A 21511-nucleotide genomic window follows, 5' to 3' on the forward strand; every position below is an offset into this window, starting at 1 on the left:
TGGCCTATTGTGCTTGCTGTTGAGTTAGCACGCTCGGGAATGAATAGGAAATCAATGGCTGCTAAGGGAGGAGTTCTGTTTTATTCAGCGTTAAAGAGACAGTGCAACAGGGTGCTTGTCATTCTTAGGTGTGCACACTGCTCCGTTTTTTGGGGTTCCTATTCCTTAAACTCCTCCATCACATATTCGGAGGTCCTCACTGCTGTTTCATATTTTATTCTATGTTTCCTTCTTAAACATCCTTGTAACTCCATATGTCCTCTCAAAGGGGCTCTTCCCTTCCATTTGCTCTTTCTGTTTATGCTTTTAACTTTTCTCATCCCTAATGCTCTCCTCTCCTCTCCTGGCACGACCCTGCAAACAGCAATCCAGCCGTACCCTGGTAAGCGAGGCAGCAAGCTAGTCATCCTTCACTAATGGTAACCACACCACTTCCTGCCAACACAGACTGAGAGGGGACATGATGAATATACACCCTGATTATTATAGCATTACACACACAAATGCGCACAACACCAACTGTGTGTGTGTTTGTGTGCAAACACACACACACACACGCACGCACACACACACATTAGTAATTGCTTTTGTCTTCATGTCCTAAAAGACACCTACCTCTGTCCCCATCTGCCTGCTCTTGGTCTCATGCATACATGTAAGCAGTGGTGGACAATGCACACACATACAAACACGTAAGTACCTCACAAGCACTCCAACACTCACAGACCCTCAAGCATCATCCACAGCCTCTCAACGGGGCTATGATCACCCTGCTAGAATGATAAAGTTAGTGAGACATCAGTGCTCCCTCAGACATTTCTATGAGCATGGATGTGTGACTCTGTGTGTGTATGCGTGTGCGTGTGTGTGTGTGTGTGTGTGTTTCTTTTTCCAATGCTCTTTGAAGCCTGAAACAGACTTGAGTAGGGGTGGAAAACAAAGGTGGGCCAGTGCCAGGGAGAAACTTATGGCACCATTCCTCTTCTCCTAGCTGGGCAGAGGCATAGCCCTTTAACTGAAGGAGAGAGCCACCTTCTGTTGGCCGGGGGGTGGTGGTGGGTGAAGAGAGAAGTGGCAAGAGAGGAGTGGAGAAAAGAATGCATATTTAAGAAGAAGAAGAAGAAGAAAAAAAAGGCTCACTTCACAATTTCCGCCAGGTTCCAGGCTAGGATTATATCTCTTTTTCTTTTTTTTTAACCAAGCAAGTGCGGCTCTAAAGCTGTTGCGGGCAACCTCTCTGCCCTTTACGATCCATTTAAAACAGAAAAAGGAGAACTGATAATCCCCGCGTTTCTTTCTTCAGCATCCATCCTCTCTTCCTCTCCCTCCCCATTTACAACCGCAGCCTTTAGCGCGGGTGTTCACTAATAAATATAAATGTTTGTGATTAGCATCTCTGCAGCACAGGTGCATGTTTGTTGCGAGGGGAGGCTTGTTCATTAATTTTCAGCCATGAAAAGTGCAGTGCGCCATGAACGGAGAGTCCAAATCGCACACACTGATAAATGAACGCACAGATTGTTAATGTACCATTGTAAGGCTGCTGCCTCCACCAGCTAAAAAAAAAAAAAAAGGGGGCCTGTTGCCAAAAGCAGCACACACACGCGGACACACACACACATCAGTGTAGGCACACGCAATCTGAGAGGTGTGGCAGGAACCTATTCAGAGGTCTAGATGAAACTGAATGGAGCTTTGGTGTGTGTGTTTTTTTTTAGCCTTATTGCCAAGAATTATTTTTGATTGTGAAGAAAAGACATCCCCTGGTGTGAGGCCTCTGGCTTGTGTTGTCTAATTAGATTTGGTAGAACTGGTATCTACAAGCAGTGATAAATCTCTGCATCTTAGTTAGCTTAGCAGCACAGATTGAACCATTTAGGAACTCTGTTAAAAAATCTCTCTGTTAAGGTGAACTTGTTTGGTTTTGCCTTAAGAATCCTGCTTGAAGCTCTTAATCCTGAAGGAATTCTTCTCCTCTGATCCTCTCCGCTGTAGCTTTCTGTACGCACTAACCCCTGCTCGTGTGTTCCATCATCACAATCAGCAGATATTATATACTTTAATTAGATAAAGCATTCTGCGTCTAGCTGCGACCTTCAATATGTTGTTTTGGAGATACAGCTGCAAGTGTTGCATTCATGAGAGAAGAGAGAAATGCTGCTGAAGAGTAAACAAAGAAAAAATAAAATAAAAAAGAAATCTGTCTTGGAAATGGGCTGTTTTTTTTTTTTTGTATTTTGTTTTTTCAGTTGCTGGAGAAATGTTTTATTAGGGGACCGCCGAACACCTGCCTTAAAATGTCGTTTCAACATCTCCCGAATGCCATTTTGCTTAATTGACTTGGAAATGGCCCAAATGTATTGCTGAATGCGGTCTAATTAATATTAATAATAAATGCCATTATTAACATCAAAGAACATCTGGTGCCCCTGTTTACCCCACCGCCTTATATGAAACACATTCTGCTGCTGTTTTAATCTCACAAACATTGCGGGGGTAAACAAAAACTGGCGTTCGCCTTATTTTCTTCTCTTTTTTCCATTTTTTTTCTTTTTTTTTGGCTCTCATGTTTTACTTGCTCTTACTTCTGCTGCCAGGAAGGGTCAGTAAGGAAACAACAAGTATGAGGTGAGGCGGCGTATAATTTAGAGCGTAAATGCTCTTTTGTGGTTGCTGCCCCCCTTACTCCGCCATTTTTATTTATTTATTTTTTTCGCTTCTCGTACTGCTGTTCTTCATTTAGACCTGCTTGCTGTAATACCTCTGAGACTTATTTAATCCTCTGGAGAATTCCTATAGAGAATAAAGAAATAATTAAATAAATAAATAAAGTTGCATCTGCACATTAGGGAGACCCTCGCATTAGGGCCTCCTCGGTAACCATAAATCAAGAGACGAGTAACTTTAATCTAAAATTTCATTTAGTAGTCCTTGTCAGGTGGTAAAAGGAAGGGGGATAATGCAGCAGTGTTTAATGATAATTGGTGTTTGGTTAATAAATTCTGCAAGTTCAGATTGTGTTCTCGCAGTGGCTGGAATGCTAGCATCAGCAGTGTAACTAAACCTCAAATTGATTAACTTGCATGAACCAGACGCTCACAAAGATGGCACCGGTCCAAATAAAAAAAATTAAAAAAAGAAACAGAATGAAGGGAAGGGGTGCTGGGAGGTGTGTGTGTGGGGGTCTGTTTGTGTGTGTGGCGGAGGGAGCGTTAGGGGAGTGAGTGAGTGAGTGAGTGAGAGAGAGAGAGAGAGAGAGAGAGAGAGAGAGAGAGAGAGAGAGAGAGAGAGAGAGAGAGAGAGAGAGAGAGAGAGAGAGAGAGAAAGAGAGCACAAGCAAGCATCAGGCCGGATGGTGTTTTGTTGCTCTGGTGTAAGGAAATCAAGTCCCCCCGGGCACATTTTTAAAAGCCTAATGCCTTTCAAATGATGTCATCACGTTTTACTCTTTCTCTCTCCCCTAGCACCCTCCCGCTCACCCAATCTCTCTTAATATCTTTTCCCCCTTTTCAAACTGTTTCCGCCACCCTTCCACAGTGCACACTCGCACACACACACACACGCACGCACACCCACACACACACACACACACACACGCACACTCACACACACACGCACACACACACCCACATACACGCACACACACACACACACACTCACTCTCTCTTACCCCTCTACCCCTGCGTCCCACCCTCCCCAATCACTTATTTGGCTGCAGAGAAAGGCGATGGGCTCCAACCGGAGTCATGTGACACATTAGAATAATGGCCGAGCAAAAAGCAAAAACATCTTGTGTTTTTATGACTGATGTGCTTTTTACCCCCATGTTTTATTTCCTGAAAGTGATATCACGCTAATCAAAACCACAGAATGTTTAGAGTGCAAAGTGTGATTGAAAGAGCACCATTAAGGAACTGGCAACCCCGCCCCTCCATTGGCCGCCACCAACCAACCTGCATCCCTGGCACAATGCACGCACTCAGTGTTGTCGGTTGCATTTGACATTTTTGTTGTAGTTGTTTTTTTTGTTTTTTTTTTCATGTATTCTGTTAATGGGAACTGGGTGTGGCCGCCGGAAAAAAAGGAGGAGGCAGCCCAGCCCTACCCGCAGGAACATGGACTCGTGTGAAAATCCGCGTCAATTTAAGCGTGCGTCAGTCAGTCAGCTGCCAGGCAAAGCCTCTGAGATTCCGGCGACGCGAGGTCAGCGGGGAGCGAGGTGTTCCGCGCGCATGCTCCCGTTTTGCACTCGAGCTCCAGCCCGTTTAGTCAGAGGGGAAGTGTGTGTTCACGAGTGTGAGTGCAGCAGACAGCAGGCAGAGTGACTGATACTCAGCCTGCCTCCCAGATGGCCTGCTCAACTCTGCTCCAATCTGATCTCAGAGCCTTTGTTCTGGCATGTTCCATTACGACGCCATGACACTGGTAAAGACAGAGGGGAGAGGAGCTGGTCTCAGATCAGATACAGCTAAATTATACATGTATATATATTTTTTTCTTTTTTGTTCCCCTCTCTGTGCTACTCTTGTACTAGCAAGTCACAGTTTGGCATTTGTCATGTTTTTTTTTGCTTCTTTTTCTTCTTCCTGTGGTAGAGGGAAGAGCGCACTTTATAGATAATAAATAAAAACTCATTCAATGGGTTTAAGCTTTTTTTTGTAAGAATAAGGCTTCAATATTAAATTTAAAGACATTTTTATATTTTCTATTTTTCATGGAGACGTGGTCTTTTGTTGAAGCAAAGGCTTAAAAAAGCCCCGGCTGACACATATAACAGCTACTCAGCAGGATGTTTTGACATTTGGAGATTTTAAAGAGATTTGGATGAATGAGAACTTATACATGCTTATTTTAAAAATATAAATACATAAAGTTCAATTCATGGTCTGTTTCAGGGGTGCCAAAACTGTATTGTCAGAACTCAGAAGGACTTCAGGGTTTGAAAGAGACATTGTTTCGCCAGAATTTAAGGATTTTGCTGGTTTGGCCTGTTAAAAGAAATATGTGTCCGGCGTTAGCAAAAATTGAGTCATTTAGGCACAATGACATTGGGATTTGGTTTAATCTATTTTTTCAAGAGTGTGTGGATGTCTTTGCACAAGAAATTGCAAAAACTTGGTTAAATATTTTGTATTTTAGTAATGTTTCAACTTATCTTCAATCTTTTTCCCCAATAAAAAACAAAATAATAAATCTGCTTCAACCAGCTGTGCTGGGAGGCTAAATTTGTTTTAGTTTTGGGTTGCAGTCAGGGGCCTCAAATGGCACCAGGGCCACACTTCGGACACCCAAAGTCTAATTGTTCATTTGTCTTGTGGGAATTAAAGATGTTAACTTGTCTCTTTGTACTTTAATGGCTTCACACTATTTTTTGTATTTCTTTTTAATATAAAGGTGAAGAAAAGTAAAGAATGTGAGCTTTTCCAAAGTGGGAAATGTAGAATTAAAGAGCAGGAGTGGCGGGCCCCTCTCGCTGGTGACAGTCACTGTAATGTTGTGTCTACTGCAGCAAACCTTTGCATAAATAAAGGGGGGGAGAAAGCAAGTGAAAATCAATAATCAGAGAGTAGTTACAGCTGGGTGTCAACAGATTTGACGCTTTCTCTCCCTGCATCACACACCCCGCTGTGAACGATGATGCCTAATATACAGTGTGACCTTCAAAATGTCATAAAAGTGTTGTGCAATAAAGTGTCAATATTTGTGGTTATATGGAGCAGGATGACTTTTACAGTAATTGGAACGGCCACGTTAAAGCTACGGATCAGTCAACTGATTAAAGACGTGCATGCCGGACGGCCGGCTTACTGCCCAGGAATGATGGGCGCTCACGTCTTGCATGCGCGCTCACACACTCACCAAAAGGAAGTGCAACCAAACTTGTGTTGCTCTTCCTTTTTTTTTTCTTTCTCTTGTAGCGTTAGTGTGTGTGTGGATCCGTGTGCGTGTGTAAGGGTGTGTGGTTATGTGTGAAGCTCATTTATTATTGAAGGGCTGTTATATGCCAGGAGAGCACACTCTCATCCTCTCAGTAGTGTGTCTTCCTCTTACAGGAGCACTATTAACCCTGACACACAAGGACATGCTTGTCTGTGTGTTTGTGACAGAAACAGAGAGAGAGAGAAGCGCGCTTGTGTGTGTGTGTGTGTGTGCGTGTGCGTGCGTGTGTGTGTGTGTGTGTGGTGTTGTGCGTGCATGTGCATGTAGGTGTGTGTGGTGGTGTGTGTGGTGGTGTGCGTGCGTGTGTGCGTGTGTGTGTGTGTGTGTGTGTGTATGCGTGTGTGTGCATGGTATGCGTGTGTGTGCATGGTGTGCGTGCGTGTATGTGTGTGTGTGGTCCAGTGTGTGCCCCTGCTTCTAATCTGTGTTTTGGATTTTTTAATTTTAAACCCCATCTGGGATGGGCAGGTGGGCCAGTGTCTGTTACACGATGCTGGGAACTGTTGCCAGAAAGGGATCTGTACAGTAGACCAGTCAAAATATGTTTCTGAGAGGCGTCTATGGCTACAGTATGGTGGAGTCCTGGATGGATCCCTGGGGGAATTGCATTTGATCTTATTTAATTATTTGTTTACGTACAGCCGCTGCTCTAAACATGTCTAAGTGAAAATGTCTGTTAATACATGAGGATGTGCACAATATGGTCATTTTAAAATATTTTCTTATTTTCCAGTATGGTTTATGTGAATCATACGCTTATTTGTGTAGCAAAATAAAGCAAGAGAATTAAAGATAACTACATTTTAAAATAAACATATTAACAGAGTATGTTAATATTCTGTTAATAAAATGTAACAGAATAACATTAAAATTCACAAATGACACTAAAAAGACAATTTAAAAAAATGCTAACCTTAAAGAAGGAATGAACCTTTATAAGAAATTTTAAAAAAGTGTTTAGTTCTCATTGACCACAGCTAATAATGCTTTGAAAGCTCATGCTGTTTGGTAGTTGGTTCCAGAGCTAAGGGACATTTGAACTAAACATTGCCAAGTTTTAGTACCGAGAACACTTTGGTGATTTAGAGGTATAAAGTTATGTCTCAGCAGGATTGATATGGTAAGATGTGTAGTGCATGATCTGGGCCAGGGAACCATATAGACCGAAAATACATGTGGTCTGAAAAAGGTGCTTTGAGGAACTCCATATGTAATCTCTTCACTTAGATTTAGAATTGAGAAATGACACAATGCTGGTCTATTAGCACAGTGCCACACATCAATCAGTCAATCATTCAGTGGATATGATTAACTGTCTGAGTGCAGTCCAGTTATTCTAACAGAATTTTTTACTTCGCTATCTTTCAGCCACATATGTTTTTGTTTCTTCTGTTTACAAAGTCAACACGTTTCTGATCACTAGATTAAAAAAGAAAAACCACGAGAAAATCATATTTGCCATTTCCATAAAGCTGAAAATAACGGACAGACTCCAATGTCCCCTGAAAATAAGATTTAAATCTTAATCCGTGTTTTTACATGTGCTTTTACAGTCTGTTCATTGTACACAAATACGCCACACAAGCCAAACAGAAGCAGCTGGTATTTAGTATCTGTGCATTGTCACACATTTATATTTAGGCCGCCTTTCACTTTCAGTCGTGATAAGTGGCGTTCAGGCTGACAGCAGCCCGGGTGGATGGAGCTGTGTGTTTAGTGTCAGCGTGGAAGAAGACTTGCTGACTTGGGTCTTTCTATTCTGTAAACCTTATTTGACTCGACGATAGACGAGGGTGAAAAGGGGGTGGGGAGTGGCAGAAAAGAAAAGTGTGGGCGTCTGTTGAGAAAAGCTTCTCATTGTGTTCGATTTTGATTCTTTTTTTTTCTCGCCCCCCGCCCCCCCATTTTTTATTTTTTTTTTGGTTTTGTTGCCGTTTTCTTACATATACCCCAAATCCTTTGGCAGATAAGGAAATAAATACATTTTATTACTGCACAGTATGCTTGGTGTGTCCCATAAATACAGTATTGACAGCATCAGCATAGTTTAAAAGTTCGTCATCAAACTTTATTTGAGTACGAAGGTCAGGAAAAACTCAATCACAATACAAGCGACCACAAAATCAGCTTTACTATGAATATGTTGAACAAACTGTTTCAAGATTTGATTCCTCTGAAGTGTTTGGTTTTCTTTCTCTTTCTCTTCATCATCACCTCTACATCTTCATCTTTTTAACAATCCACTTTACTGTTTGCTAAAACCAATGCATCTCATTTTAGCTAAATATTTTTATTAAAATCTTAGGATAGTCATTCAAATGTTTCAATCCCATGTATGACTTAAATCAGTTGTATATTCTGAAAATTTGCATTAAGGCAAATTTGCATTTTTTTTCTATTCAGACCTGCTATCTTCTATGACATATGGTAAATTAACGCCCTTGGTCAAATCCAAAGAAATTATTTGGACTTCTTACAGCTTAATAATATTTATTGGACCCATTATGTCACATTTGCTTACAATAGGCTTTGAAAATGTATGAAAACTTCTCCAAGGTGGATACGACATGTCCTGCCAAAGTGGATAAATGCAAAGATAAATGAACAAATTTCAAAACTTTAAATATTTGAAATATTTTAGAAGAAAATTTGCTACTTGCTTTGTTTAATGCAAATCCAAAATCTGTATATGTGAGATAGTGGCATCCAAATCTTTTGTTTTTCAATCAGTTGCTTAGACATAATGGACAGATAGACAAAGAACTCACAAAGAAATTGAACCCCCGTCACTGGGGGGGGGAGAAGTGCGCCCCCGTCACCGCACCCCACTGACTCCCCAAAAAAAAATGAGTTCAACATTTTATTGTTCCTTTAAAATCTGTAATTTTTAAAATAATATTCAGTATTAGGTTTTGTTCATGTACTCTTACTTCTATCACAACATATTAAACAGAACTTAAACAGATAACGCATTTCTAATTTTACAGCTTTAGGACAAAGAAATATGTCAACAACAAATTTCTGTTTTCCTGTTTTCTTTTTAAGTTGCTTTTATTTGTTCTCATCCCTTTAAATTCAGCACATGACAGACTCCTTATCGTGGGTACAAGGCCAGTGTGTACAATCTGACGGTGACACCCTCACCTCAGATTATGCTGCTGTCAACACATTCCCAGGTTGTCGTCACTCATCTTTTAGATTCCTATTCGGGTGCTGATTGTGTTGATAACAGACTGCTGTTGCACTAAACTGTGCATCATCGTTTTTTGGCATGCGGAGGAAGTGGCGGAGGGCTGGGTCAAAACTGTTATCACCCTATCATATCTCTGACAGCTTCCTGTCAAAATCAGGTCGCAGGAAGAGATGCAAGGAGATCCTGCGATGCTGACAAAGCCAAACCACTCTCTTTCTCTCTCTCTTTCTCTCTCTCTCTCTCTCTCCCTCTCTTTTATTCTGCTTTCTTTTTGTCTGCCTTATTTAGCAGTTTTAATTCTCTTTGCCACTTAGCATATGCTTAATAGGACTGGTGATGATAGTGAAGGTTGTGGGGGGGAGGTGGGGAAGGGAAGAAAAGCAGTGGGAGTGAGGGGTGTGGTCTCAGTGTTGGGGGTGTGTGGATGGTTGGGTTAAAGCGGTGGCATCTCAGAGCTTTGGTGTTTCTAAAGAACCAGAAAAGTTTATGAACCGTCAGCGTTCTGTCAGGGAAGGAAAAAAGCTCAGCTCGTGAGCCTGTTTGATGCGTTTGTGCTGTTTGCTCATTCGGCACGGTAAAGGAGGGACAATGACTTACGAACAGCAGACAAAGACACAAAAAAAAGTGATGTGATGTGAGGAGGGCTGGTTTGATTTGGCACTCAGCACACCGTCCATTCACCCTCCCCTCCCTGTGTTGTCTCTGTGTTTACTCCAGATGCTGGGGAAGACTTGGCGAAGGCAGCGGTGAGCCTGCAGCCGCCTCCATCCCAGGTCAGGGAGCGGAGCATCGGCTCGTCCTCTAAGGACTGCCCCTATTGCGGGAAGTCCTTCCGCACCTCCCATCATCTCAAAGTCCACCTGCGGATACACACAGGTCAGTACAGTTAGCATCGTGTCAGTAATTTCATTCACTATTAAACATTTATTGTACTTCATGCAAAATTTACTTTACTACTTGTACTGACATTTCTTCTGGGGTTAGATTGACATATTGGGTTCTGAATATTGGCCTAATCACATATTGGACGGCTTTGTTACATGATGGATATGATGCAAATTAATCAATTGCATATTTTCCAAATGAGAACACAAGAAATCATTATTGGTAATGAATAACTATAAAGAAAGGAAGAAGGAAGAAAGAAAGAAAGAACAAAAGAAAGATTTTGATTTTAACAACACATTTATTTTTCAATGAATATACATTATGACATCAGAATTTACCCTAAGAAACAACCACAGAAACACAGAGTGAAAAGTAAATGTCCATAAACCACAGAACACACAACATTGTCAAAACACCACAGAGTAAAAAACTCAGATTATTCATCACTGAAAAGAACAGAAATGCAGCTTTTACTGTCTCTAACCATCAAAGTAAACATAGTGTCAACTTTTCCCACTGCAGTATTATTTATCTTACTTCTTCTACTAATATAAATGGAAACTTTTGCTTATCCAATCTGAAAATTTAACAATCTCCCCTTATTAGCTTATTTGTGTCAGTAACATGCACCAAATATAAAAGCTACTTGAGACAAATAAACTCCACATTTTTTAAAAACATCTTCCAACACAATTAACAGTGGTGAGAGTCATTTACATTTAATGTAGAAAAAAATAATGTGAGGGTGGAGGGGGTTTGTATGGTGCTGTACTTCTGCATATGAGAATATGGTGATACGGTGAGGCTTAGGATTGGCCTGGAATGTTTTAATATATTGTTAACTACATTTAGCTTACTATACACATCCACATGTTTATACCTGACAAAGTATATTGAAATATCATATAGATGTATATGGTGCCATGAATTATAATTCTTTTTTTGACATAGAATAATAGATCTTTACATTTAAGTTTCTAAATTTTAGTTTTTAGGGTTAGATATACAGTATGTACCGGACTGTTGCTAGGTGTCCCTTTGGCACAGAAATGTCTGACAAATTAGATGCTCTTAACATATTTAGTTATTATTAAAAACTAGAGGCTTGATATTGTACAATAGTTGATATTATATTAACAGGTTGTGTCTTTTAAATGTAGAATGGTAAAATGTGTGGTTTGGAAAAGTGTTGTTTTCAGTTCTATCAAAGGGTAAACTATGTGTAAAGGATGCAACATAAAGGCCATAAGCTGCAGGTTTCACTGTTAATATTTGAATAGAAATGGCCAAAATCCTGTTACAATTCACCTATGACATTTTACTCATATTACTCCTAAAACTGCAGAGGGACATACATTTCAATAAAATCATAAGACAGAAAAAAACAAGATATTTGAGAAGCTGGAACAAGGTTTAATTTGTTGTACTTTTGTTGTGTAATCGAGTTTAAACATTGGATAATCTTGAAAATCCAGATTGAAGAAAATTTACCTGGTCAGGCATTTACCAACAGGCTCATTTGCATGGAGAGAACTAAGTAACCTACATTTGCCTGGTCAAAGCATTATTGAGCAAGGCATTAAGATCCTTACCTACAGCTTACCTGGATCACCTAAATAGGATTAAGAAGGTTAAGAGTTCAACTGAACTCTCGTAATGGAAATACATACTGCATCCTAAAAGGGTTCACAATCTTGTTAAAATGCCAGTTTTTTTCTAATATAAAAACATCCCTCCTTCATAAAACCTTTAGAAACCTTTTGCACCTTTGTATGTGTTTATCCCACAATATCTGTTTTTTAAGTTAAAATGCCCAAAGTATACGTCAAATTAAAGGTGGAACAGCTGCGTTTCCATTAGAAATATATATTTCTACATATAATATAGAAGTATATTAACTTTTTCAATATTACACTGATGTTGGACAACAAAACAATTCTATAATTGTGTTTTTCAATTAAATAAGAAACATAATTGAAATCATACATGAATAAGTTCACGCGTCATTAAAAACATCATCCTCCTACCACTTCCTGTCGTCTTCTTCTTCTTCATGTTTTGTGGCAGTGGTAACATGTTGTTTTTGATCATGTGACTTGTGTCATGTGAAAAAGTATATTCATAGCAGTTTTGTGAAGTAAACTAATTACGAAACAGCCAAAAAAACCACCTCATCCTCGCAACAAAAACTTTTTTCAATTAAGTAAAGTGTTTCAATTAAGTAAATTTATTTTTCAAATGTCAAATTACACAATCATCTGGTCAATGGATTGATCCTCTGGTCAAAGGAAATGCAGGTTTTTAATGTCACAAAAACCTTCTGTGTCCATAAAAGTGGAGGATTGAGTCAAAAAAAGTTAACCTGAGCTGAAACCGAACCTAATTACAAATCCTATTTAACAGTTTAAAAAAGTCTGTTCTTATTTGCTTGTGTTTCCTCTTTGTCTGTCAGGGTGCTGACATGATAGGGAGCCCCCTTTTGTTTCCTCAATGAAAGCACATATTGATCCGAGGCCAGGAGAAAACCTTCAATCTGCACCATGCTAACACATCCAGTAACACTTACCAAATTAGATTTCTTAAGTTAAATAGCACAACCAGGCTGTGCTACCCCAGCAGCACTCCAGTAGCTGGTGATGACTTTGGGAATCATTTGATATCTGTTAGGTCAGAGAGCTGAGTTATGTCTGCTTTGAGTAGTATGTTGCAGTAAGAACACCCCTGAGGGCCATATTTTATCATGAAGGAAGTGCAGGCCTCCACCTTGGCCTGGTGTTTTACAAAACATTTAACGAAATACGCCGCTAGACCAATCTGATTTCCTCCACTGTATATTTTACATTCATTCGTTCATATTTCAACATATAGTGAAACAACAGAGGAGTTCCACCCCGCTCTTCTGCAAAACTTGGAAGGTTTAGTGAGGATGTTGTCTTTTCAAAAGGAATGTATCCTTGGATATGGGCCTGTTTAAGCACAGATTTAATAGTGTCTCTTCCACACATGCGAAGGGGGGAAAAACCAGCTTGATGCATCCCCAATATGTGGTCTTTAAATCATTCCTATGCTCTAATCGGAGCAGCTCCATTATCACCACAAGATGACTTCTGCAGGGGCTGAAGATCTGCTCTGTGCTCCGGTGACAATGCAAGGAAATTCATAGATGACAGCCGAGCTCTCGTTACCCTAATGCAAAGTGACTGACACAATAGAGTTGCTTACCGAGCTGGCCAAGGCAGCATTGTGCAGTGCAATGCGGAGATTAATGAGTGACTAACACCGGCTTGAAAGGAATGAAGTGAATTTAAATTCCTCAAAAAGTTAAAGAGCTAATGTTACAGTATTAATTTCCTCTTGAACATCGAGTGGGAAAATATCCATTAGCAAAATTAACCACAGTTTTCTAGGTAGCTAACATTGTGCGACTGTGGCACTACAGTGTGGGGCCAGAGCTAATGAACACACTGCAGAGGGTGATATTTCATTATACAAATTAATGCTCACATTTTAATGGGAAAGTCACATAATGAATCTAGGCTTCAGTGACAGCAATTAGAGGCCCAGATTGTCCCCTTCTGGACAAGGCACTATTTAGCAGTAAGCAGCTGTGTGTAAAAAAAAATAAATAAAAAAAGACCTCGCTCCTGACAATAGCTTCACATAACTTCAGGCCGAAGCACATAGCCAATAAGAGTGCCTGCTCACTTTAAATGAGCAGAGGGAGAGAGAAAGAAATGGAGACAGGGGGAGAGAAGAAGCATGACTTGCCCGTGTCATTTAACCTTAACCTAACCTTGTAATCAGGATGAATCAAGAGGGACCTGTGATCTCCGTCTCTATTCCTCTCAATCCTTTGGGCCCCTCCCTCTCCTCCTTTCTGTTCTTTCTCTGAGTATCTCTGTGGGGTTTTTTTCAGTGCATTTACCTTTTTCTCATCCTTTCCTAATTTCTTCTCTTCAGTGTTTTTAATACAGTAACAGTGCAAGATTTAATATTCCCCTGTAGAGCACACTTAATATCCAAAGTTCCCCTGTGCATATAGCATCCCTTTATGGTGTGATTTTTCCCTCTTTAATAATTGAACAGTTAGTCCTGACAATGTGAGAAACACTGCCAGATTACCCCCAACTGCTAAAAGACAAAAATGCTAGCAATAGAAGATTTATTCTTGACAACAACCATACAATAAATGTATTTACCAAAAAAAAAAATCTAATGAGCACAAGAGTTGACGTATTTAATAAAGTCAGTTTCTGTTGTGACGTTATTCAAACATCACCAAGATTTTGGTGAGTCAAAGAAAACAGAATTACCATGAAAGCTGTAAAATATGTTTAGTATCTGAATGAAGGAAAGAGCATGACAGAAAAATTATTGTATAATGAATGGACTTTATGGTGTTTTCACAACTGATAGTCCAGTTGACTCGATTCGATTAACTTGGCTTTCTTTCACATTGCACTCATTGTGTCAAATGAACCAACCCTTTGAAAATCCTGTTCCCGTCCTCACCTGTGGTGGCGCTGCACCAAGAACTGCTGAAGAAAACAACACGAAAACCTCTGAACAACGCCCTTCTTCACCAAATGTAAACAAAGATGCAGTTGCAGGATTTCTTTGTCTTTGGTTTTTCAACAATGGCCTTTGTATGAGCCATTTCTCCCACTAGCATTAGACATGTTTTGGTTGTAGTTACCCTCAATGCCTAAGAGAGAGGCCAAAGCGGGTTTCTACCATCTGAAAACTCTTGTAGGAAACCATGTAGACTCATTCGTGTCTTCCTAGGTTGCTGCTATATTTATGTAGCAACCTGTGACACACTGTGGCTCATTGGGTAGAATAGACATCCTGCAATAGGAAGGTTGCAGGTTTGGTTACAGCCTCCCCTTGTAATATTTCAGGATAGCTATGTTTCTATCCAATTGTCATGGATTTTAACAATTACAAAGAAATAAAATAGCGCTTGTATAATCACTGCGACACTTTAGAAGTTATTTGAAGACGGTAAAATGATAGAAGTCCTGTTTGGTCTTGACCTTTGTCAGCTTCAGCATCTCAGACCAAATAGTCTGGATTTACACCAAACAGAATGTTGTCTGCATCACACTACATACTATGTGCTTACAACCTTTCAGTAAATCCTCACTTAAAAAACCCATAACTATCCCCCCAGATATCTGATCACATTCACACTATTTTGTTAGTTTTACTTCTAGACTTTCATGCCCCTTTTTAATAAAATATATCTTGACAATTAATACAGGAAGAAAGGAAGACTATTAAAATGCTGATATTAAAGGTCTTTTTTTGTTGTTGCTTGGTTTCAATTAACACACCTTAATTAAGCATTTCTTCCTCATGGTCGCTATGACATAAATCAAATATTTCCATTGTTCTAGCTAAGCTAAAAATCCTTTACCAGTTTTCTGTCAGCAGGTGCTCAACTGTGTACTGAGGTGTATGCAGGCACATTAAAGGCCATATTATATGATAATATTTCCACCTCTTTAACGCAGCGCCGCTATGCGACTCATGTTGTGCATACCCACTTTTTACACCACTGCCTGTCAGTTGTGCCACTATAATTTCCCCCTCTGCAGTAAGTATAGACAAATATTCACAGGATACCTTAACCTTCTGTGAAAAGGTTTAGGTGTTTACACAAAAATGTTAAAATACAAGTTTGTTTTTTAGTTTTTTGTTTTTTTTTTCAACAAAATAGTAAAAAAAAATATCCCCATGGATATATCATCATGCATAACTGAAAACATAGTGTATTTATTATGACAGGTGTAATAATATTCTGTGCCTTTTTTTTTTTACTAATTTATGCTAATTGCAAAGAAAATTAAACCTTTTAAGTTCAATGGCTTATTGATTTAAAAGACTTGAAACTGGTCACAGCCAGTCAACATCTTAACAGTACTTATCTCTGAATCATTTGAAACCACGTCACAGCTAACAAAATGTTCTATCTGTCCTATCCATCTATTTAATGCTAAAAATAAAAAAAATAGTCTAACAAACTAACAACTGTGAAAGTTGACCAATCTATTTTTAAATACCATAAAGCAGTTTCCTGGCTTTGATGCAGGAATGATCTGTCATGTGCCTGGGAAGTTGTGCTGTTTGGCTGATATCAATTAAAAGTGGATTAACGGGTACATAATGACCTTTAGCAGTAAATTGTGTGTAATGTTGCAAGGCAGGATACAGTATATTCCCCAGATGTCACACCAGGCCCCTGACGTATGATGGAGCAGATGTCTTAGCCAGTCCAAATGGCTCTCTAAGACACAACCACACACGCCTATACACACAAGCACACGCACGCACACGCACACACACACACGCACGCACGCACACGCACACCCACACGCACACACACACACACACACACACACACACGCACACAGTGTTGAGCTGACACGCATGCATAAACATGTGTTCACACACATTCCAAATGGTGCGCACACACGTCCATAAACACAAGGAGAGGCAGAAATGCACAAGTCATCTGTTTCACTTGCTCCAGATAGTCCTGTGCTTAATTTTAATGGGAAACGGACAGAAACGGATCACTCTGAACATTTGTTTTTGCCTTCAGCTCGCCTTGCCCTATAAGCATCAGTAGGATGGGGTTATGTGTAAAATATTTTGGAATGTTTGTCTTTGTCACTTTAGATACACTGGATGTAAAAAGAAAGTGTACACGCCCCTGGTATTCACCTTTGTTAGAGGACGAAAAAAATATTAATAATAATAACAAAGAAAAAACTACCTAGAGTAGCCTGTTAGCCATTACATTTTGATTTAGACAATTTACCTACAAGGATTTTTTCAAATCTAGCAGATTGTGATTACATGGCTTACCCACAGCCCTCTTGGGGAGACCCCACAGATCCTCTGTCAATTTCAGTTTTAAATCTAACGGGAGCATTTCAAAACTTTATTTTAGGTTGATGTAGCCATTCTATTGATTGATTTTCACTCTGGATATGACATTTTTTGTCAATATTTATCTGACAAAATATTCGACTTTGATTTTATCAAATCGTAGCACATTCTACGTCAAGGTTGGGGAGAAACTTAAGCTCAAGATGTTCCATTAAAGGTCAAAAATGATGTATGTGAACAGGGGTGTGTACATATTTGAGACCGACTGTATACCTTGTTAGTGCATATAAATCTTTATTTTCCCCTTAAACATTAACAATGTCTTATTAGGGAAGAAAAAACAGAGGATGGAAAAAAAATCTTATCAGTCTAATTTCTGTCTAATTTGGCTCTTAGAATATCATTTTGTCCAGTTAGAGGAATTGAGAATGATCATTTGCATCAGGGACGTTTCCTTATTAAATCAGCACTGAGCCTCTGTTCGGCAGCTCACAGGAGAAGCACTTATTGGGTTAAAAGCTCATCTCGTATGGTTTATTTTAAATATACTCTATGCTTCACAGACACTCTGCTGTAAGAGAAAAGATATCAAATCATTGTCTTTCTTTCTCCAGTCAGGGTTATCTGTCTCTCTCCATGCTCTCCTTCTCCTTTCTTTGCTTTTTTTCTCTTATTCTTTCTTTTTACACTCCTCAGCAGTTCCACCTTCAATTTTCTTTTGTATAGCCCCCTATTCTTTTCTCTCCCGTATCAATATTCTATTGAGTTGGTGTTTGTGGCCCTTTATTTGAGAACTCTGCAGTAGGTCTGCAGATCACAAAGTCTTTTTCTGGAATGGTGCCCTCTAAATAATGATAAATTACTTGAGCAGTATGCCATTTGCTAATTATATCCATGATTTACTACACAGCCCGACTTAAATCATTCAAACCAGCCTTGCGTAACAATGCTTTTTTTCTTCTCTATGAAATGTTTTCCATGCGTATAATCTAAATATTTTATTGGCATATACTTTAAATATATAGAAAGAATGCGTATACAACACACTACAGCCATCCGATTCCCCTTTTATTTATTTTTCCACTAATCTGCATGCCTTTACACACAGTTATTGTTAGCCCTTTTACAGAAATTCCACTCTGGCAACTTTTAATATGTATGTGTTTCAAAAAAAAAAAAAAAAAAAAGAGAAAGAAAAAAAATCAAGCTTAGCATTTTTTCCCTCTTTGTTCATTGTTTAATGAATCCAAATCTGGCTCAGACGCCAAGCCTATTATAATTGCTAGCAGGATGTGTTCTATTTCAACATAAGCATCATTCCTATGGAAGATCAACTTCAGGCAGAATAATGCTGGAGTTAAACCATCATCAGGAATATCCATGAATATGGATGTGAAGCATAAATAAACACATGTAGATGTTATAGAACAGATTCCTCCGTCTTTTACTGTAATATAAATCACTTTCATCTGTATCCTCTGTAGTGAATCATATTGTTCTTTATCACCGGGCTCCAAACAGACATGTGGTCCGCATGTGTTGCCTGCAATTTTCCCCTCGTCCTTTTATTACTTTTACATAGCAGTTTAGCCTAGTTTGTATTCTTATTTGATTCGCTGCAGTGTGGTCAGGGTTGCATTACTCTCAGAGCCCCCCACCTCCTCCCACCAACACACACACACGCACACACAACCCTACATCCCTCCACCCCACAGGAGAAGCTGCAAATGGGGAATGTCCGAGAAATTACACTCTCACTGCCAAGGCACACGCCTGAGAGCAAACAAAGCAAGAGAACAGAGACAGTGACCCCACTCCAAACACACACACACACACCCACGCACACACGCACGCACGCACACACGCACACACGCACACATATTTTGTTATAAATACAGGTCTAGTTACACCCTTCGAAGAACAGATAACATCCAGATAGTTTTGTTCTCAGATGAAATTGTCATCTGTACCAGTGAAGTGAAAGCAGCCTATAGTGAAACGTCTTTATGGTGTTGATATGAGTGATGGCTCACTTGGTGAAGCTGGATCAGCTCATGATCACTGGCCGGCTCCTGTCCTAACACAAGCATATTAACACTTATATAGACATCAGGCAGCGATGGACTGCTGACTGGAAGACAAGAGACTTCCAGTCAGTGGTAGTTGTTGTTGATTGAAAGGCTTTTCTGGTTCATTAGTTATAGCTTATTTTGTTCTTCTTTTCTTTGTTTTAGTATTTATGTATGTTTCTCAAACTTCCTTCTACTTTGAAAAGCTATCTTTTTTTCATGTAGCGAAAGCTGACATTTTTAATATGAACTAATATCCTTTCTCTTAGTGGTTAATGAAATGCATATCTCTTTGGTGAGCTCATTTGACCTAATTTTCTTTGTTGAGGGAGGTTACATGACCCTAGGGTCCACTTTCCCTGCTCCAATAAATAGATTTTGATACAGAATTAAAGTAATAAGCAGGTTAATTATTCACTGTTTTCCTTGTCTTTTTTTTCTCGCTCTCTGTCTCTGTTTTGGCTTCTCAGGAGAGAAACCCTACCGATGCCCTCATTGTGACTATGCTGGCACCCAGTCTGCAAGTCTGAAGTACCACCTGGAGCGCCACCATCGTGAACGTCAAAACGGCTCCAACACATCAGGCTCGTCCTCTGGCCACAACACATCTTCAGACCATAAAGACGATTCTGGGAAAGCAGGTAGTGGCATCTTCGCCCGACCAGATGTACTCCGTAATGTTTTCAAGGGCATGCCAGCCAATCTGGACTTCAGAGCTGGTCCGCTGCTGCCACATCAGTGGGCATCGGCTGGTATCATAGCGCCACACGAACGAGATCGCGATCGTGGGGATCGGCGTTTTGATTCGATCCATTCAGCTGAGAACCTGAAGACTCCGGATGGCCAATCCCCCATTGTTTCAGCAGCTGACAGTGCCGCCAGTTTCTCCGACCTAAGCAGGGCTTACCAAAGTATGATAGGGAACGGAGTCCACTTCCAAGGTTCTCTCCAAGCTTTCATGGACAATTTCGTCCTCAGCTCTATGAAGAAAGATGTTGCTGACAACCACAACCCTGTCCAGCTCCCAATTCAGCGCTACCATGATAACGGTGAGCCCAAAGCCAAACGTGTTGTCTCAAGTGACCAGGAGAAAGATGACAAACCAGAAGTTAAGAAGCATTCAGAGACTGGAAAGCCTGGGTCCCAGTATGAACCTCTCGATCTTTCTGTATCAGTACGTCCGGAGTCTGGACCCGGATCCCTGCCTGGCTCCTCAATCACTGTTCACGATAACGTGGCTTGGCACGGCTGCCTCTTCTGCTCTTTCTCTACTTCCTCTTTGGAGCTCATGGCTCTACACCTTCAAGCTAACCACCTGGGTAAAGCCCAAATGCAGCGGGGTGATGCCGGCAAAGAGATTCAGCAGGAGGTTCTTCCCACCAACTCTACCATTCATTCTTCTAATATCAAGAGCTCTGCTTTGGCGCTGGAGAGAGAAGGAGACAGAGATGGTGAGAAAATCCAGGGAGTTTGGAACAACCACATTGACCAACCGTACAACCCATTCCAAAGTGATTTCTTCAGGAGGTTTGGTGGTCTATATGATGGCTCTTCAAGAGTTACCCCAGGCCTTCAAGGTTATATAGCGGAGCAGGGACTGGAACTGCACAATCAGGTCATTGGAGGAACACCGTCAGCTGTGGATGACCAGATTGGTGACAGGGGTTCCTGTGGAGATACTGAGTACGACCGCATTGGATCAGATGAAGAAATCACAAAAGCTGGAGAGCACAGCACATGTGGAACCCCTTCAAACACCCCAAAGAGACCACAGCTACAGAATAACTCTGAGGAAGAGGATGATGACGGTAGAGTGGCTGAAGAAGAGGAGGAAAGAGATGATGATGATCAAATGGACTTGGAGAGAGAGGAAGCCAGTCCTGTTTCTGACCACAGCCAGTCTCACGCTAAACAGCTGCAAGATGACTCTTCTCTTACTCTAATGAGCAATGCTGGTTTACCAGTGTCCTCCACCACCATGAAGCCACTGTCTCTGGTTCCCCAAGCCCAGAACCAAACCCTGGCGCTGGACAAGCAGTGGCAGCAGGGCCTGGGCCTCCTGTCCTCGGAAGGTGCATCGGGACTTTTGAAGGCTGATCCACAGGCCCACCTAGAGCAGCAAATGACCATGCTGTCTGTCCTCCGAGCCTACAGTAATGACTCCACCCCTACGTTCAACGGACTGGGAGGCGGAAGTGGTGGATCGATCACGGGCAGTGTGAAGAGGTCTGATGGAACTGGTGAGCATGTGTGACACCTCATGACATAGTTAATACTGGAAAGCACACATACACATTTACAAATAACATCACAAAAACAAAAGCCTTATACCTGCATAAAACAACATTTATAAGGTAGATTAAATTGCACCACTGCTGCATACACATAAACCTCAAGCTCACAAATCCATAAACCCTTTATTTTTTGCTTGACACCCACAAAGGTAGTCCCAAACACTCACTAAATATCTCAAGATTGGCCCTGAAGTGATTTGAGCCTTATTTCAAGCAAGTTTAGAAGCTAT

At 40.5% G+C, this 21511-nt stretch overlaps 1 protein-coding gene across 7 annotated transcripts in view; it reads left to right on the top strand.

The window, feature by feature from the left end:
• The window catches only part of znf536 (zinc finger protein 536), a 234989-nt gene that overhangs the window by 161413 nt on the left and 52065 nt on the right, over positions 1-21511 (top strand). For all 7 annotated transcript variants that reach the window (XM_008404913.2, XM_008404917.2, XM_008404919.2 and 4 more), the window contains 2 exons: positions 9851-10009; positions 19458-21227. In XM_008404913.2, coding sequence (XP_008403135.1) covers positions 9851-10009; positions 19458-21227 — 1929 coding nt within the window. The remainder of the gene's footprint in view (positions 1-9850; positions 10010-19457; positions 21228-21511) is intronic.

The sequence above is a fragment of the Poecilia reticulata genome, linkage group LG3, assembly GCF_000633615.1.
Source record: "Poecilia reticulata strain Guanapo linkage group LG3, Guppy_female_1.0+MT, whole genome shotgun sequence".
NCBI classification, from domain to species: domain Eukaryota; kingdom Metazoa; phylum Chordata; class Actinopteri; order Cyprinodontiformes; family Poeciliidae; genus Poecilia; species Poecilia reticulata.